This window comes from Sturnus vulgaris, chromosome 9 (genome assembly GCF_052056855.1).
Source record: "Sturnus vulgaris isolate bStuVul1 chromosome 9, bStuVul1.hap1, whole genome shotgun sequence".
NCBI classification, from domain to species: domain Eukaryota; kingdom Metazoa; phylum Chordata; class Aves; order Passeriformes; family Sturnidae; genus Sturnus; species Sturnus vulgaris.
This window is the reverse complement of record NC_142251.1, coordinates 17,064,647-17,091,367: the sequence shown is the minus strand read 5'-3', so window position 1 is coordinate 17,091,367 and position 26,721 is coordinate 17,064,647. Positions and strand designations below refer to the sequence as shown.

The 26,721-nt window shown below is 46.4% G+C and overlaps 1 protein-coding gene across 1 annotated transcript; it reads left to right on the top strand.

The window, feature by feature from the left end:
• The first annotated feature begins 9,009 nt into the window (after positions 1 to 9,009).
• GFI1 (growth factor independent 1 transcriptional repressor) lies at positions 9,010 to 20,025 on the top strand. Its single transcript, XM_014884258.2, has 6 exons — positions 9,010 to 9,233; positions 9,469 to 9,675; positions 14,267 to 14,682; positions 14,772 to 14,909; positions 16,490 to 16,655; positions 18,692 to 20,025. Exons 1-6 carry the CDS (start codon positions 9,119 to 9,121, stop codon positions 18,868 to 18,870), a joined length of 1,221 nt encoding a protein of 406 aa, XP_014739744.2. The 5' UTR covers positions 9,010 to 9,118; the 3' UTR covers positions 18,871 to 20,025.
• Positions 20,026 to 26,721: the final 6,696 nt, after the last annotated feature.

Genomic DNA, 26,721 nt, shown 5'->3' with positions numbered 1-26,721 from the left:
GGTTGCAGCATTTACTGTTTAGTCCTTTCCAAGCTGTAGTCCTTGGTTACCACGTAGTTACCTGCAGGCTCTAGCTAAGTTCAAATAAGGTGAAGAATTATTCATGTCTTAGGTTTAATGCAGACATCGTCAGCGCAGTGGAAATGCGTACGTTCAGTCCTCCTACAGTTTATATTACAGAGCTGTCTAGGAAAGAAGCTATTGGCGCCATCAGCAAGTAGCTGTGATTGAGCAAAGCAGAAAGAGCTGAGCAATCTGCTTCCAGTCTCCTGAAAACTGAGAATCCACTCAAACAGCCTTAGCTTCTTGAACAGAACAAGATACTCTACTATTGTCATATGAACATTTACATGCACTTGCAGACACATTCTAGTCAAGAATATTCTATTATTGCCATCTTATGTAATTAAGCAATCCTTAAGACTTCTTTTAGCAATGTTTGCAACTGTTCTATTAAATAAAAAGTAGCAATGCAGAAGTTTGGTACTGATAGGTAATGTGTATGTTAACTGGTTTGCTACCCACAAGAAGCAGTGTAGTTGTTTAAAACTGCTAAAAGTGTGGAAGCGTTCTGCTGAATGCATCTGCTAGTCCCATTAGGCATTTCCTTTCCCTTTATTTCAAATATGTTTCCAGAAGAAACAGCATGATTAGGAGATGACAAATGCTGAAAGAATGACAGAGAGGACCGTATAGAAACAGCGCATTATGGACATCTCAACAATATTATCTACTCAGGTACAATCTAATTTAAATCTTTAAGCACATAGGTGACAAATTCCAAATTACTGATTTCTGCAGCTCCTAACTGGTTTCAGTTTTTTGCCCAATTTCCCCACATCCTACCAGTGAATATGTAGTTCCAAGTACAGCCTGGAAATTGCCACTTCTTACTTGGATTAGCTGAGTGATTCTTATTCCTGTTGAAAATGTGTATGCAAAACCAAATCGGGAGCATTTTCGTTCACAAATAGGTAACAGTTGTCTTCTTTCCTTCCAATGAGCATCTGCTAACTTATGTTTGCACCTGGATCATTGTTGCCCAGGAGGATAGGTGACAAATGTCTTGTTGCCTGTCATCAATACCAGCTGCAAGCCTCTCTTAAAGGTAATGTTCTGTAATAAGTGGCAGGCATAAAATTCAGTTGGAGGGTCATAAAAACTCTGTCTGTTTGAATAGTGAAGTGTTATGATTTTGCAATAACTGCCTTACTGTTCAAGTGATAGCAAATGAGATTAGATGGCAGGGGTTATTTCCTGAACTTTCGTGGTTTTAAAGTATACAAATAGAATAAATACTGATACTGAATAACATAATAAATAAAAATACGCAGAAGTCCTTATCCAACTGACTACATGTCTTCTAGTGATAAAAGTGAATCACTGAACATACTGCAGTTTCAGCCTTGGTTATACACAGCCTGTCCTAGAAAGACAGCCCAGGATAGGCTCTTCAGAATCATTCTGCTTTTGCTCCAACTCTTCTGGCAAATACATGATACTAATCTCTTGGCCTTTGTATATTATAGTTTGAATCATCATCAGAATAATGACAAATCATTAACATAATAGACAATATATATAATAATGAGTCAATAAATAAAACATACTAATTATGCTGCACACCATGACCTTTCTTTCATGACCTTCTAACAAACATTGCTTAGATTTGCTCTTGCATGCAGGCTGTAAAAGCTCAATATGAATACTAAAAGCATAAGGTAAAAAAACCCATGTAAACATGAAAATTCAGATTCCTGAATATGCAAGTGCTACAGCTGAGAAGACAGGTGGAATAGGGAAGGGGAATGCACTGCTATATGTGGAATTTTTGTGCAAATTACATTTTATGTTTGGTAGTGAAAATGGTTTTGATTTCCCCTATCTGATAATCAAGTGTCTTTGCTAATCAGAGAATTCTCAACATTTACATTTTCTTATTTCTCCACGCTAGAGGAGTGAATATTTTAGGTACTAATAGCATTTATCATTAGACCTCATTTAAGTAATTTTATTTCATGTGTTAAAAGTTTGTAACGTTTATGTAAAATCTGTAATGTGACTAGTTGGGAGAAAGTACATCTGCGAAGTTAAGAAATGTGTATTGCATTCACAGCTCAGCAACTATTCACTTTGGTCGGGGTTTTTTGTTGTTTTATTTCTTAACTAAAAGCAGGTATCATCTATATACATATCCACAAAGTACTATTTTCCACTAGATTTAGTTTTCAACTGTATATACGATTTCTATATTAACTAAAACACATTGCTACAGAAAGAATTAAAAGAAGCATTCACATTGGAGTTTGCATAAATTTATCAAAACCATTTTGTACAACCTGCTATTGAACTTGATCAGTACTGAACCCTTTTGTGCAACTGCATGTTTTTCTGAGGTACTAATGTGATCACTGTTTGATATCAGAGACAATGTTAGTGACTTAGTGAAACTTGATGCTTAAACAGTTAAGCTAGAATGATCTAAAGATACGTTAGCATAAAAATATCTACATTTTATACATGATATGCTGCTAATTCCCCTACCTGTAGAGGCTTCAAATAATATAATTCACGTGGGGGGAAAGTAGAGATCCCCTAGGAAAGCCATTATGGTAGTGCTGGAGACTAAAATTAAAAAATCAACCTGTAAGATAGACGTTAGTGCAATCTATATAGAAACTACAGTGTTATGTTCAATCATGCACACCAGCTACTAACTCTGTGTATTAAGAGGGAAGATGAAAGCTATGAATAACTATTAGATTTCTAGATTCAATGAAGTATATTTTTTGTCCTGTGAAATACTCTTATCATACTCTTATCAGTACATATTCTGTAATTCTCTGAGGGTTTTCCCTGCTGTTGGAGTTTTCTTGGGGGTTTTTTGAGGGGGGAGTGGGTTGGTGGGTTGGTTGTGGTTTGGGGTTTTTTTTTTGTTTACAAATTGGTCCAAGATATAAGAAAAATCAGTAAAATGCATTTACACAGGAGGCAACAGAACCAGAAATTCTGAGTGATGGGAAGTACACAGTAAATTGACTTCCAATATAACCTCTATATAGCATGAAGTTTCAGCTTCAGAGTAAACATGCTAATGTATGCATGCTTATTCATGCCTGGATACTGAGATAGATCCAAGATCTTGCTAGAGCCAAGATAAAACAGCTTAATACTCTCCTTTTCCAATAACTAATGTTTACCTCATTTCTTATTTCACAATTATGAAAAACAAAAGCAATCTAGCATACTCTTTGAATTCCATAGTACTGCACAAGTGACTGAAATTCTAGTGCCCCACTATGAGAACTAGAATTCTTATGAGAACATTTTGTAGTCTATGTTCTATAACCATTGATTGAACTTTTATCTGTTTGTAATTGAGGTACATTCTGGGTCCACTCCTTCCCAAAGCTGGAATCCCTAATTTTATCCCAGCCTTCAACACCACAGCCTACAGCCACTTTCCAGTTTGTGCTCACAGTGAAAATTTTCTAATCTGCTCTGGGAGCAGCAGAAGTTACTTTGGTTTCCCCAGCAATCAAAAAAATTGCAATCAAAATCACTGATTAATTTCTGACATATTTACAGCGTGTGTTTATGCCACAAGGAGGACCATAGAGAAGGTAGTGACAAGATGCTGGAAGAAAAAAAAAACAATAAGCAGCGTGTTAAAAGTAACTTTAAAAAAGATTTTAAAAAGTAAAGGTACACTTTCCAACAGAATGCACAATGCTACAATCTCTAGCAGCTTTTCATAGTGGAACTGTTCTGTATAACTGTGATCCCAAGTTTTATCACTTTAAAGTGGGTATAAATTCCCCACAGTATCATGCCTTTGGTGCCTTCTCCCAGTCCTTACTCCTCCACACAGGAAACTGCTTCTCCTCCCCTCTGTACCAAGCAGCTAACCTGTCAATTCCTGGTCTTCAGATCCTTCCTCCTGTTGCAAAGTGTCTCATCACTTCTGAACACGAGGATCTCACCTCCAGCTTGTCACCTTTGGTGCCTTATCTTATGTTGTTTTAGCTCTAATGCTGACAGGCAGCTGTAAACCGTGCAGTGAACTACATTAAGTAGCTCTTCAATCTTAAACACGACTATAACATAACCCCACACTACTTTAAACCTCTCATTTTATTTATTTCTTCCCCTCTCTTATCACTATGGTATAACAATCATGTGCCATTGCATTCAAATGCATTTCACCAAGTTCTTATGGTTAACTTTGAATATCACACTCCCTTTGAGAGAAGCATTAGAGTAACTTCGTTAAAACCCAGCCCTACGTTTCCCATGAATTACATCGCTGTCCCAACTCTGGGCATGGCTTACGGCTTTTCCATGCTGGACCACAGAACACTTGGCATTGTCACACAGCTTGCTCACGCAAGACCATCTCAATGGTTACTGAGCAGCGGCACACAGGTCACACAGTAAATCAAGAATAAAAGCTGAACCTCTTCACCTGTGTTCGGGTGCCGATACGGCAGACAGCAGCTCCTCCCGTTGCGGGAACAGCCGTGGCACGATGGCTGCAGGAGGCTGCGCTGAGGGCTCCCCTCAGGGCCGAGCGCGCGGGGCGGCTTCTCGCCTCGCCGGCCTCGCGCCGCCGCCCGCGCGCACGAGGCGGCCCCGCGCCCGGCCCGCGCTGAGGCCGGCCCTCAGCGGCCCCGCGGGCACAGCGGGCTGTGCGAGCCCTCACGGGCCCCTGTAATGCCGGCCCGTGCCATGACCCGTGGGCAGAGCGGGCTGTGCGAGCCCCGTCGGGTCCAGCGGGCACAGCGAGGTGTGCGAGCCCTCACGGGCCCCTCTAATGCCGGCCCGTGCCATGACCCGCTGCCGGCCATGTCCCGGACAAGGCTGCTGCCCGCGCCCCTTCCGGTGGCAGAGCTAAAGACAAGACTTCGCAGGCAGCCTCGGGTCATCCTCGGCACCGCTCGGCGGGCAGCGCCAGCGTCCCGTTTCCCCCGTCCTCACCCGCGGCATGAAACAAATCACCCGTCCAGCCCAGATCCGGGAAGCAGAGGATGTACTTCAGGCACGAACTAGATTTTCAAAACACGAAACACAGCCAGTTTTGTACCATTTCTCCTCTAATCGTTTGAGAAAGCTGACACCCCAGGAGCCGGAGGTCCGCTCTCTTTGCCCGTGCAGCACCCACCCTCACACGAGGTTTTAAAACACACTGGTTTTAACATTTGCTTTGTTCACTCGTTTGGTTTATTTCTGCCGAAAGGGTTTAACCTGATTAGGAAGCAGTAGGTGAGAAAGGGCCGTCCGCAGGTGGGCTGAGCGCAAGGAGCTCAGCAGGGTGCCTCCCTCCTGCAGGACAGCTCCGAGCGGAGCCACTCGGCGCCCGGCAGCCCATCCCGCTTCCCGCTTCCCGGGAGGCTGCAAGCACCCTCCGAACGGAGATCACCACGCCTTACAGCCCACAGCAGCACCTGTTATACATTTTGAATTTAGATATATAAAGACGAATGTGTATTTTCTTGTAACCAAGTCACAATTAAATTACTAGTAACGCTCGTAAATAATGTGTTCTGGTGCTCTCATTACACAGTCAAAGAGATGTAGCAAGGTAAACGAAAGAGCATGAATTTATCATCCCATTTCAGAGGCAAACGAGAAAGATTGTTTTGCAAAAAGTAACAGTGAGTCAACGAAGTCGCATACACGAAATTACACCCAGTTGTTCTAATCTGGTTATTTCTACTGATTCCAGCATTAATTCTTGAAGCTGAAGGCGTGAATGATTTTCAGGGTAATCAACCTAAGGTGCAGCAAGGCGACTGCAGTAAACAGATGCCGTAAGTAAAACTGCTGTGCCCAGCACCAGGAACTTTCCGGCAAAAATGAAGGTGTCAGTCGTGTTCTTCAGCTTCCTTTGGTGTCACAGTAAAGCATCATACAGTTGTTGGACAGTTTTACTCGAGGTGGTGTTGGCTTACTTAGTTAGATTTGGGAAGTCAGGCTAGTCCTGTGAACCGTAGCGGCTGAAAAGCACCAAGCTTTTTCTGTAATGCTTCTTTTTCTGTAAATGCTTCGGGGCTAGTGGTGGAAAAAAAGCATCTGATCTCAAAGCCAGCACACTCCTGAGCGTGAGGGAGGCTGAAGTTTGCTTCTGTCATGTCCGACTTCAGTCTCAGTCATTTCTGAACGGGAAATGGTGTTAAACCTCGATTCGCTCATTACAGAGTCGCACTTTAGGCGACTCTACAGTCACCGAAACGAAGTTGCTGATGGCCTGAGATGTCTGAGAGTGAAGCCCAGAACCTCCTCAGAAAGATACCGAAGACCCGAACCTGAATTCCTGGCTGCATTAGGAATCGGAGATCAGACCTGGAAAACTATATTTTGGGGTCATGTGTGTGCACAAAGCAAAGCGAACCTTTTTCTTTTTTGCAGAACCGAGCAGGCTTCCCCGTTGTGCAACGCAGGGGACCTCATAGGCGCAGGTTACTGCCTGACACCAATCCCGTTACCGTGCTCGTCGCCGGTGCCCCACGGATCCTCCCCGAGTTAGCACCTGAACAGCGGCACGCAGACGAGGAGGGCAATCTCTGCCCACTTGCCTGGCTCGGCTCCGCTTTCGCCTTAGTGTTTGAATCGCTGTCAAACAACAGGAGCCGGAGGGGGAGGGGGGGACGGGACGGGGGGACGACACCTCTCGCCTACCCCTTCCATATTTAACCATTACCTAAATCCGAAGGGAAATGAGCAAACCTCTATGCTTGGGTCTTTAGGTATTTTCAGCGCCGTTGGGCGTATTTATCCCAGAAGAGTTTTCCACAACAAGTTATTTCTAGTCTAAGAGAGGTCTCCGTAGCCCAGGGCCGGCCTTAGCCCCGATTACAACGCCACGCACAGCCCGATGGCGGCGAGAGGTGTTTTCCGTGTTCCCCCACTCCGCGCCAAGGGCGGGGGATACGGCGCGGAGCGGGCACGGCAGGGCGAGCGCCGGCTGCCCCAGCCCCTGCCCTCTGCCCGCCCGAATCAATCTGTGTTTTGAATCTGTGACTTGTTCTCGTTGCGGAAGTCGAAGGGGATCCAAGAATAGTTCAGATAGATGTATGTAATTTCTAGAGCAGAACCCCGAGAGAAACGAAACGCCCGATTCCAGAATGACACTTCGCTGTCACTTCAGCGAGCTCTGTGAGGTGGAATACGGTAAGACGTTTTCATTTAAGGAAAACTGAGAGAGAAACAGAGGCGGGGAACACTACTGATTTGTGAGGCTTTGGGGCTTTTTGTAACCTTTTTTTTTTTTTTTTTTTCTTTTGCAGAAGCTCCTAACTAACGCTCAGGAAGTGGAATTTGTGGTTTAGGGGGCCGAGCTCTGAAGGAGCTGAGAGACAGAAAAGTTAAAAGAAAAAAAAAAAGCCAACTCAAGCACCATTGCTCCTTAAAGGGAGGCTAAATTTAAAGTCACACAAACTAGCAGGCTGCCGCGCATACCCCGTCCGCAGCCCATCTTCCTTCGGCCCTCCAAATGGGTAAGCGTTCTCGCTTCTCTCGCCTCGTGTGGGCAGCTGCCGGGCCGGGACGGCATTGACCCCTCTCCTCCGCTGGGACCCCGCGCCGCTCCGGCCCTGCCTTAGCCCCGCGCCCCCGCAGCGGCGGCCGCCGGGCGGGTGCGGCCAGCGGGAGCCGGGGTGAACGGCGGCCAGGTGGGCTACGGGACTCGCCTTCCCAGGGGCTCGGCACCTGCCTGGCCAGCTCCGGCCTTGGGAAGCCAGCGGTGCCTCCGCGGCGTGACTTTAGGAGGGAAACATACGGCAGAAGAGGCACGGGCGCCCGGAGCCCCCAACGGCTGCGGCGGCCGTTGCTGTCGGGGCACGGGTGGGTAACGCGTTATCGGGACGCTTTGATTTCTCTGCTCCCTCCGTGTGGGCCCCCTGGCTGCTAGCCCCTGCTCAAGGATGAACGCAGGCACAGGTGGGTCTGGGCAGCAAAGCTCCCACCCGGCTCCGGGCCGGGGGGCGGTGCCTCCCCAGCAGCGCTGAGCAGCCCTGCCCCTGCCGGGCGCGGGGTTTTGTGGCGCAGCCGGTGCCGCCACCTGCGGGGCAGTTACTGGGCCCCATGTGACGGGTCGGGCTCCTTCCCTCTCTTCCCCGTTTGCAACCCTCCGAAGTCCCCCAAACCCCCAAAAGAACGTGGATTAAACTCGCAATTTGCAAAGTCAAGTGTAACGGCCGAGGCGGCCTAGTGCTGGATGGGTTCGAATGAACCTCTCCGGCCTTCCCCCGAACAGTCAGGTCAGGGTAGTTTTGTTTAACTCGATCCCCCCGACTCCCGCAGGAGGTTTCCCACCTTGTCTCCTTTCCCCGCCCCGGCTTTCGGTGCCCGCAGCTGCGAGGCGGCGCGGCGCCGACAGCTGCGGGCTGTAGGAGAGATTCCGTTTTGTTCGTTTTCGTGTTATCGTGGTTCGCGCGGGATGGGTGAATCAGTCCCTCCGACAGCAACAGCCTCTCAGGCGCCAGGTTTAGACTGTCGGATTTGTAACGACTCCCTCTCCCGTCCCAGTAACAACCCCGAGACGGCCAGCCCGTCCAGGGTGGTGGGACGTGATAAGCTGTTCCGTAGGGGAGATTTGTTGTCGCTGCTCTGCCGTGGCTGTCGACGCAAGGGCAAACACGGAGGCGCGGTGCGCCCACTTGGAGGGACGGGATAACACCCGACCGCGCCCTCCAGCTCCCTCAGCCCCCACTCGTCCGAAGAACTGTGCCCAGCTGCTGTTATTGCCTGCTCCCCTCAATCCGGCAGCAGCCGTCGGAGCGTGGCCGGGGTTGGCCCCAAGACCATGGTGGGAGGGAGTGGGGAAAGGCTTTGGCTATGGGCGTTTAGAGGCTGAGTTATCTAGGCTCCTGGAAGAGGGGGCGAGGCGAGCGGGGCCGGGGGCGGTGGCCGGAGCCACCTGCGCGCCGCCACCTGGCGCGCCGCCCCCGGCGAGCGGCCCCTCCTGGCCGGCGCCCCTGGCCCTCACCGGCGGGCGCGGCGCCTTTCCGCAGGTCGCCTCCCCGCCGCCGCCCCGCAGGAGATTCAGGGGTGACGCTCGCCGCCGTGCCCGGCGCTCAGAGAGGGAGTGCAGCCGTGCCGGCCGTGGCAGCACCCCACCATGCCGAGGTCCTTCCTAGTGAAGAGCAAGAAAGCGCACAGCTACCACCAGCCTCGCTCCGCCGACGAGGACTATAGCCTGCGGCTGGAGACGGTGCTAGCCCAGATTTGTGCAGGTAGGAGTCCCTCGGTCGCAGCCTCACTCGGAGACTGCCCACCCGCCCGACATCACCCCCGTGCTCGCGGCACCGGGCGGTCGCTCCGCAGCCCCTGCGGGACGCCGGAGGGGGTCGGTGCGGGCTTGGAGGGAGTCGGGCACCAAACCTTGGCGGGAGCGGGTCGCCGCGGGAGGTGGCTGGCTCCCACCACGGACCCACACTGAAGAGTTCCCTCTTCTCCTCTGCCCTGCAGACAGCAAGATCCCCGAGGACACGGAGCTGTGCCGCACCGCCCTGCCCGATGCGGAGCCTGCCCAGGGGCGCTTTTCCCCCGAATCCCACCTTACCGAGGCTGCTGATGGCACCTCCGAGTCAGCGCCCAGCTGCGACGGCAGTGTCTGTGACAGAGTGTCCGAGTTGGAGGATTTCTGGAGACCTCCCTCGCCCTCCGTCTCGCCAGGTAGGACCGGGGCGCTCAGCGAGAGTCCGGCTGCTTGTCCGTGCTCGCGCCGTGGGGCAGTGGAGCATGCATCTCATGCCTAGGCACCACCACCACAAACGAATCGAAGGGACAAATTTGCCTGTCTCTTTTAAAATTCCCCCCACCCCAGATTTACCAGAATCTGTTCCTTCCACTTGTTTTCAGGTTGCCTCTTTCTGGTTGCTTTTCCAGCCCGGGTCGCTGCTGAGGCAGGAGCAGGTGACAGGCTGTAGGAAAGTTGTCATGACATCGGGTGTTGATTTTTTGGTTTGTGATTAATTGTTAGAGGCTAGCCGGGTTATATTTAAAAGGTCCCAGCATTCTCCTACTGGGTCGTGCCTACACGGAGTTTTAAAGTCTTTTAAGACAGTACAGGCAATCTATACACAGAGCTGATTTTCTGTTTTGTACAACCTGCTAGACATTTTCCCTAACGCCCTTTCAGGTTATTTCTTGCCTCTTGCCTATAAAAAAGACCTGGCTCTCCCTTCCCCCCGTCCCCCTCTATTTTGCTATTTGTTTTTTTGTTATTGTTGGGATTTTTTTGTTTTGTTCCTGTTTTTCTTGTTTGTTTGGTTTGGTTTAATATTTATTTTTTCTTTTCTAAAAACACATTCGTAAAAACCAGAGGAAAAAAAACCAATGACAGTCAGATTTAAACACCCCAAATCCAGGAAACTCACACTTATGGCTGCAGCGTCTGTCTCTAGCTCCCTTGTCCTGCCTTTGATGTGGTTGGAGCAGTGGGAGATGCTGTCCCCAGCCTGGCACAAATACTTATCTCGTTTAAAAATACAGTGGTATCATTTTAGAACAAAAATATGTATATATATAAAAACAGCTTTTTATTGCCTCGATTAAAAAGAGACAGCTGGAAAAAAGGACAGTTTTTGTCTTGATGAAGGAAAAATTGTGTCAGTTTTACCGACTGACAGCAAACAACAGCAAACAAATAGACTCGGTTTGCCTCCATTTCCCACTTCGTTTTTACAGTGTCCTTGCATATGAATGGCTGATTGTAATGATGTGGATTTGCATTTTTAAAGCCTCATTTTCTTTCAAGAGTCCTAAGCTCCTTTGAGGGGACATTCAAAATGCTGTCCAGGATCAACCACAGGATACTTACAATCTGTGCAAATGATACACCAGACCAAATGCAGCATTGTTGCATTACTCTTCTGGTAATATTTCTGCACAGACTGTAGCGATGTGTGTAATTTTTGTTCTAATGAATTTTTCCTGCTCCTCCTTTCCCAAATAACTACAATTTCTGAACAGGAAACAGACCGTTTTCACGGGGTGTCAAAAAGACAGATGTAAAATAGAGCAAGTATTTTACCAGGTCTGCTCTGGCTTTTCCTCCATCCCTCTGATTTCTTTTTCACTGTGGGATTCATCAGCTCCTGGCCAACCATCAGGCTATCCAGGGAAGCTAACTTTACAAAATTAGGATGATGTCTCCACATGAAGATTTTTCAGGATGGGGTGGGCAGTCCTGGGGCTGTCTGATCCCATTCACAAGAGGTCCAGCAAGGTATGGGACTCCAAGTACTGTAAGAGCTTTATTAAATGAATCTCAGTGCATTGAGAGAGATGCTGTTATATTAATGATGAAGACAGTGGCAATAGGATTAGATAGCTGGACTTCCTCGCACAGCTCGCCTTCTCCAGCCCCTCTGCTTCCAGCTGCTTTGTCAGATTCAGTGTGAAGCTGGAATTTGTGTCTAGGTCACTTCTGCAAGATGCAGTGGTGAGAGACTGTATTCCTACAATTGTGTTTGGATGGGACACAATTTTTTTTTCTTTGCCAGGCAGAGCAGATGAGAAATGATGGCTCTAAATCATGCTGAAGGCACGTACAGTGAGAAGTACTACCACTCCCTTGTCTCTAGAAGTGAACATAGGTGCAGGTTGTGCTTCATTATGCAGTGAAAGCTTTATTTATTTCACTTTTGCCTTTGAGTGCTTTGCTGCTGATGTAGGTGGTCATACAGCATACAGACATAGTACCTATTAACTCCATCAGTACAAATCACTTTGTTATTTAACCTCACTCTCTGCACGTGTCTGTAATCACATGCATGTGCATATGCAGAAAGTGCATGGGAGCTCAGTGCAGCAGTATTAGTATCTCCTGATGAGCCTGTTGATACTGCAGAAGGAGAGAAACTTTTCCTGGGTATAATGGAGTTGTGCAGAAAGTATGGTGTTTTGTGTAAGAGGACACTTGAATCTTTCTTTGCTGTGCATATCAATCTGTTCCCAACCATTTAAGGCTGAGTCTTGCCTTCAAAAACAAGCATTGATTTTTTTTTTCTCCCAGAAGTAGTCTCTATAATGGCTGCGCAGAATTTCTAGGAAAATGAGGGAGAATATTTCTCTCTGTCGCTGCTCCCCACTAGATGCTGTGGAGAAGAGGCACACACAGAAATGCCCTGCAGTGTGACAGAGCAGGGTTTGGAGGTTGCTTTGCCAGTGAGTTTGCATAGCTTGAGTATAATGTGAGGAACTCCCCTGCAGCTGTGCTTGAGAGGGCTCCAAAGCATGTGAGATGATGGAAGGAACATTGCACGCAAACTGATCTGTGGTGCAGTGTTCACTGTATACTGTATTGCCAGTTCCAAGGGCTCAAAAATCAGGTCAGCCGTCCCTCTCATTCAATGAACTGGCTCAGAAATCAAGATTGTAAATAATACCTTATGGATATTCAGTTCTGGTGTTGGAATGTTGAGAGTTTATGTTTTCGTGCTTTTCTCACAGTTTGCGATAGAAGTTGACTTTAAAAGGGAAAAATAAAGTTATAACAAGAACAAATAAAAGCAAAGCTGAAGGCCTGATGAAATGCCATTTTAAGTGCTGGGACTTTGAGATAGGTTTGAATTTTGCGATAAAATCGTGAGAGATGGCAACACTGAAACTGGTTGCAAAGATACAAGATAGATGATGTGATGCTGACCACAACTTTGCAGAACAGGAAAAATCATGCTGAACATCATGTCAGCTAATTTGATTTCATCACTCTCTTCAAATGTCCCAGCTGGTATGTGTGCATATATTTCCAACCAAAAGATTGCTAATTTCAATGGAAGAATTCGAGACTGCTAACATCTGAAATTATGTAAAAGATAGGAAAAAGTCAAGTCATTCAAAGCTCAATTTTAACCTTATTTCCTACTGCATTCTGTAACCCCTCATGACCACCTGCCTATCCAAATGGATAGCTTAACACATCGTGCCTTCTTTCCCTAGTCTACCCCCATTTGTATTGGTTTGCCAAAGGCTGAAAAAGCTACGGGAGCTGACATGAATAAGTAAGAGATCCATTGTGGGTAGACAAGTTTGTGGTTAAGGGAGGTTACTCTGGAAGCCGAACTTATAAGGGATGTCTCTATGAAAGCATCAGCATTTCAGTAGTTAATTGATTCATCTCTTCCTTGGCTCACTAAAATTGCTGTCCAGTGGAGACATTTGACTCTTCTGTGCTGCTGCCTGTTATGATGAGGAGTGAAAGCAGTGCACCTCGGGCATTAATCAGCATCTCTGGTAGAGACAGTTGGCGTCTGGTGCCTCATGTTCCATGCATGCCCAGTTGAGCTTTCCTTTCTGTGAGGCTCCTTGAGCAGTTGTGCCTTTAGACACTCCTCTCAAAGGCTGTGCTCCTGCCATTGTATCAGACTCTGCTGTGGGCCCTCAAGTGTGATTCATGTGCCCACTGCATTGGTCAGATGACACTGCTGAAGGCAAGCCTCTTGGAACCTCCTGAAGCCATTTGAGCTTGCTCTGGTGGAAATTTGCTTTGATTACAACTGCTAGGAAAATGGGTTTGTGTCTTCAGGTTTTAATGTGGCACATCCCAATGATTTTACAAAGCTCTGTGTTTTGGTTGTATTCAATTTCTTTATAGAGAAGAACCTCAGAGCAATCTGAAACAGCCATGATTTTCTTTCAGATGAGGAGTAATATTTTTTTTTCTTGAAAAAGTGAAGCATAACATGCAAGCACCTCAGAAGGTGTTACTTAATTAAGTTATGCTGTAATATAGTTATAGTCAGTTGTGGCATGAAGTTGAGAGACAAGATTTGGGCATTAAATTGTGCAACGAGATGTTTTCATTTTGTTGACTAGGTAAATCTCAGCACATTTGCTCTGGCACCTTTGTAACATTATATTTGCACACACACATATATATATATTTGTGTGTGTGTATATGATCTCCACTGGAGCTTAAAAATGTAGACTGTCAGCTTTGATGTCCATCTCGGGACGTGGTAGATACATGTTTCCAAGAAGCTGCAGATAAAACTATAGAAAGTTGCAGACTGAGTTGTTTAGAGTCTTGCTAGTCAGATCAGTGTGTCCACATCCAGGTATCCAGAGGTGGAGGTAGACAAAATTGGAGTTGGGTTTAAATAATTTGGCTGGGACACTGGGCAAGTAGCTAGTACTGGACACTCAGATCCTAATGTGCAATATAAAATGTCCAGTCCTTTAGATGAAAGGGCAGCCTCAAAGTGCAGTATAGGAGTCAGGCTCTGGACATAAGCCTTCCCATACCCTTGTGTTTCCACAGCCTCTGAGAGATCTGTGTGTCCATCCCTAGATGAAGCATCCCCTTTCTCGGTGCCCTTCAAACCGTACATGTGGAACAGCCTGGGCGGCTCCGAGCTCAGGCACCTTGTGCAAAGCTACAGGCCCTGCCCGACGCTGGAGCGGACCTCAGCCCTGGGGCTCTTCTGCGAACGAGGCTCGGAGCCCGCCCTCTATGGTGCCGAGTGTAGCTCTTCCCTGGGACTGTATGGTGACTTCGGCTCCCCGGGCCCGGGGCTGTTTGAGCGGCCGCCAGCAGCAGCTCCTGGACTCTATGCTGAAACACAGCCTGGGCTGCAGCAGGAGAAGGGGCCAGGTGGCATCAAAGTGGAGTCTGATCTCTTGTGCCGCCCACTGCTCATCAGCACTGGCTCTTACAAGTGTGTCAAGTGCAGCAAGGTAGGGATCCCTTTCTCCCATACTGGCTATGACTCTCTCCCAGCCCTTTGTCCCTGGCAAACTTGACGCTGTGTACTCTCTTTCCTCAGGTCTTCTCCACACCGCATGGCCTTGAGGTCCATGTGCGCCGCTCACACAGTGGCACAAGGCCCTTTGCCTGTGACATGTGTGGCAAGACCTTCGGCCATGCAGTCAGCCTGGAGCAGCACAAGGCTGTGCACTCGCAGGTGAGAGCAGGCAGGCTGCCAGGATGGACGGCTGGGGGCCAGGGCCAGCTGCTCTATTCTGCTGCCTGGGGAAGCCATGAAGGCAAAGACAGGGCAAGGAGGTAGCGACCTAAACTGAGGAGGGGAAGAGAACGTGAGAGGGCTGCAGTGGGCAGTTGTAGGTGAAGAATATGGTGACAATCAGAGGAAAGGGTGGCCAGTTAGTGTGCAAAGGAGCTAATCAGGTAATTAAAGAATACAGGCTTTGTTTCCATTCTTTGGACCTCACATGCATCTGTATTAAGCAAGGGGCACTTCTGGCACTCCAGAAGTAACAGAAAATAATAAATGTTCACTCTCAGAGTTCGAAATTTTATTGCAGATGTTGGCTTTTTTTAACAGCTAAATCAACTCAGTGTGCTTGTGCTTTCTTCTGATGCAGCACTCCTCATTCTTTTTCCTCCCTCCTACAAAGAAGTGAGTCTTCCCTTGTTTATAGTCATTTTTGTCAGTTCAGGGAACATCTGAACGACCATTTGGGTATAGAGCGCTGACTTCACCCATCTTGACACACTGAGTCACACACCAAAAGAATATGGTGGTTAATTTTGGTAGGAGGACTTGTAACATTTTCCACCTGCTGATACTATGCCATATTTCCCCTTCCCCACCCACCTGACCTGGCAAATCTTTCTTCTTCAGATTGACTTTTGGAAGATAAAGTTACAGCAATGTTTTTTTGCTCTTTATACTTTTGTGAGTGTGCAACCAGCAGAGCACACAGTGAAGGGAGATATCTCATTATCCATCCAACAATGGTGAAAAGAGAAGCACTGCATAATGTGCCCATGGAAGGGAAAGCATTTTGGGGAGAATGCATTAAAAGCCAAATAAAGAAGGTGATTGTGTGAAAGCTTAGAAGGAAGCATAGAAGGAAGAGGAAGGTGCAATGGAAGTTAAGGGATGGAAAGAAGAGATGATATATGGTATAACAAACTAATAGAGAAGAGTGTGGGAGAGACAGTAAGATCTTAATGCATTTGGTTTTATATGTTAAAGGAGTAAACTGAAAAGCTGTTTGTCCCAGGTGCTCTACATACCTTCCACCTGAATTTTAATGGAACTAAAAAAAGCAGTTAGTTGTTAGGATGCCAGAACAGCCTACCACAGGGATTTTCCAAGAGATCCAAGCAGCCCTTGGCACCCACTTTCCTGTGTACAGCAGAGAGGTGGCCTCTGAACAGTGCTGCAGCTGTTGGGCTTCCCAGTGAAGTGATTGTGTCTCAGGCCTCTGATAAAGTGTGTTGGCAGGCTCTGCTTAGTCCATTTGGGTTGCTCCCACCTGGCTGTTCCTGCCAGCAGGAAGAGCTGTTCAATTAAATTTTAGTAGTGCACAGCTCTAGGAGAGGATGCATTATCTTTTTTATCATGTAGTGCTGCTATCAAGCCAGTGTTATCATCTGTGTAGGCCAGTCCAGGTCTCTGGAGAAGAGTAAGTTCTTGCTCAGGCAGAAGGGGCAACATTCGTGTTGCTGGCAGTTTGTTGCTGATGGGATCATTGGTTTGATGTAATGCGTGTGTCTGGGCTCATCTCTCTACAGGAACGCAGCTTTGATTGTAAGATTTGTGGCAAGAGTTTTAAGAGATCTTCTACTCTGTCCACCCACCTGCTCATCCACTCAGACACCCGACCCTACCCGTGCCAGTACTGTGGGAAGCGGTTCCACCAGAAATCTGATATGAAGAAACACACCTTCATTCACACAGGTCAGCCCTGCAGCTGCTGGTGTCAGCCCCAACATGAGGGCAGGTCTCTGAAGAGGTTTCTCTGCAACAATCCATTCCTGCTCAGCTGGGACAGCACACACAGCTCCCCAGGCTTCTCACTGTCCCGCTGCTGTTCCTGCTATCTGAGCTGTACTTGGGCAAAGGAAGGTGATCTGAATGTGGTTTAATGAACAGCAGCTGCAAAATAACCTACAAAAATCCTCGCAATCCAATCAGTGTTCCCTTAATAGGATCCACCAATGTTTATTCAAAGGGCTTTTGTGTAAGATGATTTGTAGAGTATAATATTCATGTGGCCTTGATTTACAGCTGAGGTCCCAGGAAAATGACAGGTGAATTCGATTACAGGATCTACCAATTTACAATAGGAACAACAGGAGTCTCCTCCTCTAGATCAAACACTGAACTGGAGGACCTAGGTCTTAGTCTCAATATTTGTTCAGAGATTGTCTGCACTTCCACCTGGACTTTCTGAGAAATGGATGCAGTTTCATACAGAATGGAAGGAGAGGTGCCGAGTTCTCAAGTTTCACTGTTACTAATAAACATGAAAACTAATATAAAGTGCAGGTGAATCACCAAAGGAAATTGTTTCAAAAGTATCATTCAGTGAGAAGGCAGGTTTATCAGAAATCATTAAAAGAATATCCTGCCTTTCAGACCTGCACCGTTCACTTGAAGTAGAAGGAAATGAATGTGTAAGATATGGAAGAATCTGTAGACATGAAATATCAGTTGTACTGGCCAAACCTATGGTTCAGATGAGCAAAATCCTTTTTCCTTATAGTGGCCACTAGCAGATATAAAGGGTGAAGCCTAAAAAGGGCAAATATGTAGAGAAATGGCACTATATGTAGCACTGCTTGGCTGTGACTTTTCTAGGTGTCAAGCAGAGAATAATAAATGTTACTTATAAAGATTTTTCACTGAAGGTTGATGGATAAAAATGCACTATTTATGAAGTAACACAGAAGTATTCCCATAGTAACTTTTTCAAGTGAGGCTTGATTAAGTAGAATTTCAGACAAATTCTGAATCAGTCAGATTTTCTTGGAGATCAGAAATTGTGCCTGGGCTTTTAAATTGCTAGTATAAAAGCAGGTCCTTAACTGAATGAGGGATTCCTTTCCTATGCACCATATACTTGTGAAATGAACCTTCAGAACATTTTGTAATTTTTTTTTGATTCTAAGAATCTGATCTTCAAACACCCAAAGAATTTGTTGTTCCCAGCTGAAGCCAGTGGGCTCTGCAGGTGCAAAGCCACTCTGAAAATCCGGTTTGGTATTGTGGTTGGGTTCCCTTTTTTATTTGTTTCTTGATAATAAACAGTATGAAAATATACTTAGATCCTGCTCCCAAGGAGTTTTGCCACTGACTCCTCTACAGAAGTTCCAGAGGCTGCATTTGTTCCCATTTACATTATTTGCATGCAGGAGAACTTTAGGGCTCTGACTGCTAGCATTGCAGTATGGGGAACAGAGAGACAGATGTCTGGATGAACCCTGCCCTTCAGGATACATTTAAAGGCCCTCACACCTCCATTGGGGACAAGACCCCAGATCACTGGGTTAGTTTTAACAATCTCTATCTACCTATTTCACCTGCCCTCAAGCTAATGGTACAGTAATCGATGTCAGGCATTCATCACTTTTCCAGGTGTTCCCCATGTTTTCTAGGACACAAAGCCAGTTTAAGTTACACAGAGCCCATGCAGACAAATACATTCACAAGGTGTGGTGTCCTGAGAGCACTCTGTGCTTCAGGCTACTCTGGACTATACTGGGCTGACAGAGGTGCACCCAAGTCCAAGCCTGCTCAGCTGCATTGGAGGCTCAGCTTATGCTCTCTCTGGGGCTCCCAACTGTATGTTTTTTTGTAAGAATGACTTCTTAGATTATCACAAAAAAATCTCTTTGATAAGCTTTAAGTTCCAGTGTATATTTGCTGTGGTCCTACGTAAGCAGCATGTTGCCTCTTTCACAGCCTTTCTCTTTCCCACCTTATGCTTGCAGGTGAGAAGCCTCACAAGTGCCAGGTGTGTGGAAAAGCCTTTAGTCAGAGCTCCAACCTCATCACCCACAGTCGGAAGCACACAGGCTTCAAGCCCTTTGGCTGTGACCTGTGTGGCAAAGGCTTCCAACGAAAGGTGGATTTACGGAGACACCGGGAGACACAGCACGGCCTGAAGTGAGTCCAAACTACAATACAGAAAGCACCTACAACACTATGAGAACAGCTCCCAGGCTTCCCTGCTGGACCCAAGCCCTGTTTTGAACACAGACCCTGGCATTACCTTTCTGAACACGAGATCAAAGAGGAAAGAAGAGGACAGAGCAATGTGTTGACAGCTCAACCTGAATGACTGTGAAAGGGAAAAATAAAGGCTGGGCTTTCTCTCCTTCTCTTCCCTTTGTTTCTGAAATAACACTGAAATATAAGCCTTTTAGATATAAAGCCTAATATTCCAAAGATGGATAAGCTACCAAATATCTGCAAGCTGGAAAGTGTTTCTCCTATGGCCATGTTGAACCGCTTCAAGTTTTCAGTAGCTTGAATCAGCAGGCAGGAAAACATGGGTATAACAGTGTTTACATGGGGTAATGGCAGAGAGCCATCAGCACCTGCCCTGGTCGAGTTCAGTGCTGAATGGGTTCACTCTTGGATGACTTCCTGTCAGGAAAACCTGGAGGATCAGGACTGTGCAGTTTGACATCTTGCTGGTTTTTAACCAAAGGTACTAGCTTGGGTCTGATCCTGCTCTCACTTATTCTGGTGCAAATCAGGAGCTGCATTAACAGTGACAGAGAGGTTCTTTTTATCCTCCCTGAGCCATCTCTGTCTGTGCAAGGCCCAACTGCCCAGTATGTTTGAAACGTGGAGGGTTGCTTCTTCCTACATCCACTAGGGAGAAGGAAACTTACGGAAGACGAGCAGAAAAACCAAAGCCTTAGAACTAGAAACCAATCCAACAAGTGAACCTGCCTGAGGAGGGCAGGAGCACCAGGGAGGCACAGACTTTCTGTCCAGAACCATTACTGGCTTCTACACTCTGGGCTTGTTCTAATAACTGGAAAATAGTTACTCAATAGCATCAGTTGTATATTTGTTTTTGGTTTTTTAATTTTTAAAGGGAAACTTTCTGAGGTGGGCAGGGCTTACTATAAAAGTATAATTTACTTAATTTGCCTTAACAACTCTGCATGTACCTCAGTTTAAAAATACTCCTGTTTTTACTTTGTTGACAAGTTTGTAAATTTCCTTATTTAGATTTTATGGAGTGTCTTACATTTCTTGGTACATATTTATTAGAACAATGTTTTAAGTTAATAAAGTATCAAGGATGGTACAGAGTGATTTTTATTTAATATGTAACTGCACATTTGTGAATGTGAGCTATTACAACAATACACCACAGTGATTGTCAGGGATGCAGCATTCAAGGAAGGAATGCAGGCACAAGGGCTGTAGTGATTAAAGAGCACAACTGCCATATTTACTTGTCCAATTCCTACGGATTTTAGATAAACATTCACACTTTTGAGGACTAGGGTATGCTGTGGCTTGGACTATCACCATGAAAGTTGGAAATGGCAGTTTTAAGGTTCTGCTTTGGAAATACAGACAGCCAGAAGTCCCTGCTTAGCCCAGGAGCAACTTGAATGTCTCCCACAAGATTAAATGTCTGTGTCTGGGAGTTTGTAGGGACACCTGAGCAGCAGGTGCATCATTTATACTTAAGCCTGTTGGGATTCACAATATGGCCTTTTGCCTGCCTGTCTGCCTTGTCAGCAGGGCTGGTTCCATCTGGCAGTTCAACCCATACAAAAGAGAAGCAGGAGGGTGATGGAGGGATCTCTTGTCCTTTTCCCAGCACAACACAGCGCAGCATAGTAGCCTGGTTTTTCACATGTGCACATAATCTTGTGTGCCCACACAGGTATACACTCCAGTTTCCACCTTTGTACATTTATTCTGGACAAACCCAGTGTGCAGAGTTGCCCTGTGCCCTGCTGGGCTGGCCCAGCTGACCCTCCCTGGCCGAGGCCGGGGCACTCACCTGCCATGGTGACACCGAGGTCCTACCTGTGCTTCTGCTTCCTGCCACCCTTGAGAACTTCAGTTGACTCCCCTCAGGGCTGTCCCGGCAGGCTGTGGCCGTGTCCCCTCAGCGCTGTCCCGGCAGGCTGTGGCTGTGTCCCCTCAGGGCTGTCCTGGCAGGCTGTGGCCGTGTCCCCTCAGCGCTGTCGTGGCAGGCTGTGGCCCTGTCCCCTCAGGGCCCACCCGATCGGGCGGGGCCGCGCTCTGCCCTTGGGGCTGCCCAGGCCGAGCTCTCACTGAGCACAAACGCGGCCACAGTCATGGCAACCAGGCTGAAGGGATATGGCACGGGCACCGCAGGAGGTGCCAGAGTGCTCTGAAGGCACATTAGGCTCATTTTGCTGGATTAATTAATGCAGAAGGTCAGTGCAGGAGACTCGGTGGTTTTTCGGAAGGCCTGTGATGTCCTGGGTCCCACCCAGGCCTGTTGAGGCTCCAAGGCGTGGCTCAGCCGGTGGCACAGGAAGGCTTGGGGCTGCCCCAGGGTGATGCTCAGTATTTATTTTACAGGGGAGCTGTTGTTGTGGATGGAGTGGAGCGAGTGCTGGCCAGGGGTTCTGGGTATTGGTTGACTGAGGCTGTTGTCCTCAGTCCCTCTGCCCCCAGGAGGGCCTTTCATGCCAGGCACAACCTCCCTCTTCCCTCCCTCTGGTCAGGCCTTGCTCCAGCAGGCCCTGAGTGGGCTCAGCTGTTGGCATTTACTTTAAAAACTACAATAGCAATGTGTGCTTGCCCCTTTGGAACTTCCCATTTCCAAACAGGACAACTAGTGTGGTTAGAGTCTAGTGCTGCCCGCAGGGTGGGGTGGGTGGCCAAGGAGGCAGCATGGACACAGCACAGCTGGCAAGAATGTTCTTCACGAGAAGAAACCCACAGGTATTTTATTGGGTTAAGTGTGTCTCTTCCCAGAGCATGTTGCAGTTAGTGGTGTGTCTCAGGGCACCACTCTGGGGCTGCAGCTCAGACCCAAACCCCCTGAAATGTTTGTGCATTTGTTCCCATGTCCCCAGCCCTGCTTGCACGAGTGCCAGCTGCTGGTTTGGATGAAATACAGCTACCCGTGGGGAAAAGTCATGGCTTTAAGGTGAGGAATTGAAATGAAGAAGAGGAAAAGAAGATTTATCTGGGGAGAATCAGAACAGGCTACTGAGAGGCTGTGGAGCAAGTCTGAAGATTGGAAATATCTCTCTCAGTGTTATTACTGTGTGCCATTAAAAATGCATTATGCATATTACATGACCCATTATTCATGAAGCAGGTTCCATACCTTTTGTTTGCCAGAGTAACAGTAGAAAGGGTAAGGAGAGACACTGGAGCACACCTTTGTTTCTTTCTGTAAATTTTTAATGATACCTCTAGCTAACCAGTTGGTGAAGCTCAGTTCTTGCATAAAAGTGGAAAGGCAGAGCTATCTACGGGACAACTAAGCCTTTCAGAAGCTAATTTGAGCTTGTGTTCATCCACACCAACAATGATTAAATTACCTATCAAATGTGCAGAGCTATCAGGATTCAGGGCATTGAAAAACAAGGTGAATTTATCTGATTGATTTAAAAGACGTGTGGAACAAGTGGGTTATAAAAATAAAAGGTCTATATCTTATAGATATTATAGAAGTACTTCTCTGGCAAGAACTTTTTACTTTGCTTCCAAAAGTTGTTTTGCCTGCACAGAAAACAAGTTTATTAGTTGGAATCAAAATGCTTTATCCAAATCAGTTAGCAGGCTGAAATAATTCATGAGGCAGAAACAAAGCACCTTATTAGGTTCCATCCGTATGCCAAGCAGAGATGTTTAAAATTAAACTATACAAACATCATCTATGTTTTCTATACAGTCAGCTTCCAAAAGCTGATAGTAACACTCTGATTGGATATTGCAACACAAGTTAGAGAGCAGTTCTTCTGGGTTTTGCTCCTTCCTCAGGCAAAATGTTGCAGTTGATGTGGGGAGGGAGGAAGAGGTTTCTAGAATAAGCCTTGGGTGAAAGATTGCGTTTCTCATGCAACTCTGCTTGCAAACTGTGCTGCTGCAGCACGTTGACAAAGGTGTGCTCCTCAAGTCTCTGCATTTTCCACCCGTAAGAGAGAAAAACCAAACAGGTCAGTTGAATCAAATTCGTCTCCAGCATAACCCCAGTTAACATCAAGAATGGATTTTGCCTTTACTCTGTAAGATTTGGGTCTTACTCTAAATAGTGAAACATAGCTCAGCACACAGCCCTTTGAGGAAATTCTGATTTAGAAAAGCACTGAAATATGCATGTAAGTCAATGGAGTGTGTCTCTAGCAGAGACCTTACTAGATGCCTGCTCAGAGTTAAAATTCCAGAGATTTTCCCTGCTGAATCTTAGACCTTACTCCATTGCCAAGCCACATCCTGTCTGTCTATTTTCACCTGCAGTGGAGGTGGCTTCTGAGAATGCCAAGGGTAATTTTTTTTTTAATTGTCAATAGGCTAGTGGTAGTTTCCAGTATTTTTTCCTCTGAGTAATAAAACAGTCTAAATAGATTTCAGGCATATAAATATCTGTTATGCATTATAAGGCATGTAAAATGATGGAACCAGATTTTAAAGGTTATTTGTGTATCTAAAGCTGCAAATGTGTCTGAATGTGCATTGGACATGAGTACCTAGTTTTGTCTATGACTTCTTTACCAGGAGAAGAAAAATGGAAAAAACCCAACACATGAGCCTCAGAATATTTCTTGAGTCTGTGTCACACCGTTTGAGATATGCACAACATACTGTAAAAAGAGAGGACATAAATCTGAAGGAAATGTTTCATATATTATAAAAATGCTTATAAATATAAAAAAAGTTATATTCCACACCTTGTTGGAATAATGTTGCCTAATGGATTTACCTGGAACATGTGATAAAGCTTTCAAGTAAGTTGAAAGCAAAACACTTTTATGTGCTTTTTCCAAGATGCTGCTTCTCATCTGCTTTTTTTTTTTTTTTTTTTTTTTTTTTTTTTTTTTTTTTTTTTGTAGAGGTGACCTGACAAAAGAATAAGGCAAACATAGAAGGAAAATCATGTAACAGGTATTGAAATTATTTTCTTTCAATACTGTGGGATCTCCCACCCAGCTGGATACTACAGTGCATGGGGAACATCCACCCCAGCTCACTCATGCTCAGCTTCCCAAGGCTCTGGCAGTTGCTGCAGCAGTGCTGGGCTTCTCAAGCAGCCCAGAAGGCAGCTGAGCTCGTGCTGCCAGCTCTCTCCGTGGCACACAGCTCAGAGGTGCCTGCTGTGCCACTGTGCTGGCACTGGCTGGCAGGAGTGCAGCACAGCAGGTGTTGAAAACGGCCAAGATATTCCATTGATTTAGGTACTGTAATAGGGCCAGCTGGCATTAAAGAGAAATTGTAATCCTCTGAGGTGAGAGACAGTTCATTATGATATAGAACTTACGTTTTACACATTTTTTCCCCACTATGAATAATACATTCCCAAAGCTCACTGATAGACTCGGGGGTGAGTTCAAAGGGGAAAAAGAGGTATCATTGCAAGAGACAAGAAGCTAACTCCCAGTGTTCAAAAGAGTACACTCATCTGAAAAGAGGCAAAAATATGTTTTTAGTGTTTCGTATAAGAAAGTTTAAGTGTTGAAGTGAAGAGCCCCAACAAATTATTAGTATTTTATTATGTGATTGGCCAGAAAAGAATAGACATTACTTTGGTCTAAATTGCTTCCAAGGACTCCTAGCAATTTAACTGATTTAAGCCAAGGGATCTTATGTTGCCTCTTATGCCTTCTAAATTCCCAATTTCACAGACTATCAGCTCTACCTCTACTATTGCCCTTTGCCTCCCTGAAACACAGCAACATGGGTAGGCAGGCAGGAGGGTGAGACCTAAAAAAGGAATGGTGAAAAATAGTCTTGATCCTCTTCATGTAGCTGTTCTAACTCTTTGGGGTGCTGCAGGAATGATGTTTTCAGGTAGACATCCCTCATTGCAAGCCTACAGTCAGGGAGCTTGAACCTTCTGGACCAGGGTGCTCTTGCTCACACTGAGTAATAGTGAGTGTGAGTCAGGGTGCTGTCACCTTGAGCTCTGAGAGCAAAGAGCTGGGTCTTCCTGTGTGCTTGTGCTGGGCTTTGTGCTGCAGGGGCCTGACCTTTGCTGAGCTCTGCTGTGTACTCTATATATCTGCTGTCAGTTGGTTTTGGAATTATTTGTGTTTTCAGTACCTTAAATTAACATTAATGGCAATTGAGAAGAGTGTCCTTCCTGTGTGATATTTCCACCATGGCTGAGGTGTTTTGTTTGTGAGCTCCTCTACTAAACCAGGTAACTTCACTCTCTCCCTGCCCGTTTGTCAGCTGGGCCTGGCTCTGGCAGGGCTCACTGCTGTTGCTCCCTACAGGGTTTGGCAATGTTTGGATTGACTTTTGTGGCCAGTTGAGGTAGTGAGGCCGTTTGCTACCTCTCCCTTCATTCCAGGCGAGGGGGGTGATGTTCCAGCGGGTGCTTCCTTCTCAATTTCCCCAGCCCAAGTTGCATCACAGACCCTTGCAGGGATGGAAAAGAACGGTTGCATTTATGGAGGAAGGAGTTTTATGCAAGTGGAGTGAGCTCTGTCCTCTCTTAACTTTTCCCTAAATTCTAAATACATCTGTCTGAAACCTTTCACATTACTCACCATACTCCAAGAAGGCATGGGACCATGAAAGAGCATGTGCCTGCTTAAGTGTGAAGTGCTTCAAACTGCTAGGCACCAAATAATTGCAGAAGGGGAGATGCTTGGCTGTTACTTCTCTCTTCTGAGACTGCTGTGGTTTAGTTTTTAACTGTGGCTCTTTCCACTTGCCATTTGGATGTCGGTTTTGTTCCTCTGCATGTTCGGTTGCTGAAATCTCATGTTTGAGCAATTTTTTCTGTGAACTTCTGTATGTAGGAGAAGGCTACCACAGCCTTTGTAATGATGCTTTAGCAAGGTTAAGGACTCCTGGTTTTTAGATCTCAGCAGTGCAGGAGAGCCAACATGCTCTCTACAAAATGCAAGCATAAGGAGGTGTAGTTCTCACCCAGAAACTGTTGGATCCTACAGGTCCCATACACAAGAGAGTGACACAAAAGGACAACTGCACTGGCTGAGCTGGGTTCTGCCACTGTTCATCTGAATCAGGGGAAATGCTGCAGTTAAGCAGCACATGACTGCATGTGCAGCATGTGTTACAGTGAGGGTGTCTGTTGCTGCTGGTAATGAGAGTCTTCTAGGTAAATGTTATTGCCCTCTCTCCAGTCCTCCCTGTTAGCTGTGTGGTGGGAATTCAGCTGACAATCACTGAAACTCCCTGAGACCACAAGTACTGACATATGAATCAGTCTCCAGTGGTGGTACCAGTGCCTCTTGGCCAGAAACCTGACAGTCCTGAGGCTGTGGTGGGCTTTGTTTTGGAGGGAGGCAAAAAAGGTAAAAACACCTGTCAACAATGACAAAAAATTTTTCCTTTATTTTTCTGACTAGCATAGAAGCCAAAAAATACCAGGCCTTGCTTTCTGTCCAAGAAGCTGCTTCTCCTCTTTCTCTGGTTGGGCTGCAGGCATTGCTGTGCCTGTTCTCTGCTGCTGCTGGGGGGTGACTCAGGGCTCTGCGTTTTCTTGGCCCCCCATGCTGTGATGGAGGGAGTGTCACCTTTGTGTGAGAGCTGGTGGCAGGCAAGTCTACCTTGGCAAGAGATGGCTCCTGCATGTGGGCCCCCAGGCAGGCCAGCACATGGCAAGCACAGGCCTAGGATGGTGCAGCCCTGCTCCTGGCCTGTGCTTTGGGTGCTCTGTTTCCCATTTCTTCAATCTTTTTATTCCAGTGGGGTGCTCTTACGTATATTGACAATAAAGGGTGGTAACTGAAATCCGGTTATGGGCTAAAAGAGCTAAAGAGCTCTTTTAACACAGCCCACAATAGCCAGGGACATGATAAAATCTCTG

What these genes read in the sequence shown, in the direction of transcription:
- GFI1 (XM_014884258.2), top strand. Translation starts at nt 9,119, where the DNA reads ATGCCGAGGTCCTTCCTAGTGAAGAGCAAGAAAGCGCACAGCTACCAC. An exon ending in GCTAGCCCAGATTTGTGCAG is followed by an intron (nt 9,234 to 9,468) that starts GTAGGAGTCCCT and finishes TCTGCCCTGCAG; the next exon opens with ACAGCAAGATCCCCGAGGAC. An exon ending in CTCGCCCTCCGTCTCGCCAG is followed by an intron (nt 9,676 to 14,266) that starts GTAGGACCGGGG and finishes GTGTTTCCACAG; the next exon opens with CCTCTGAGAGATCTGTGTGT.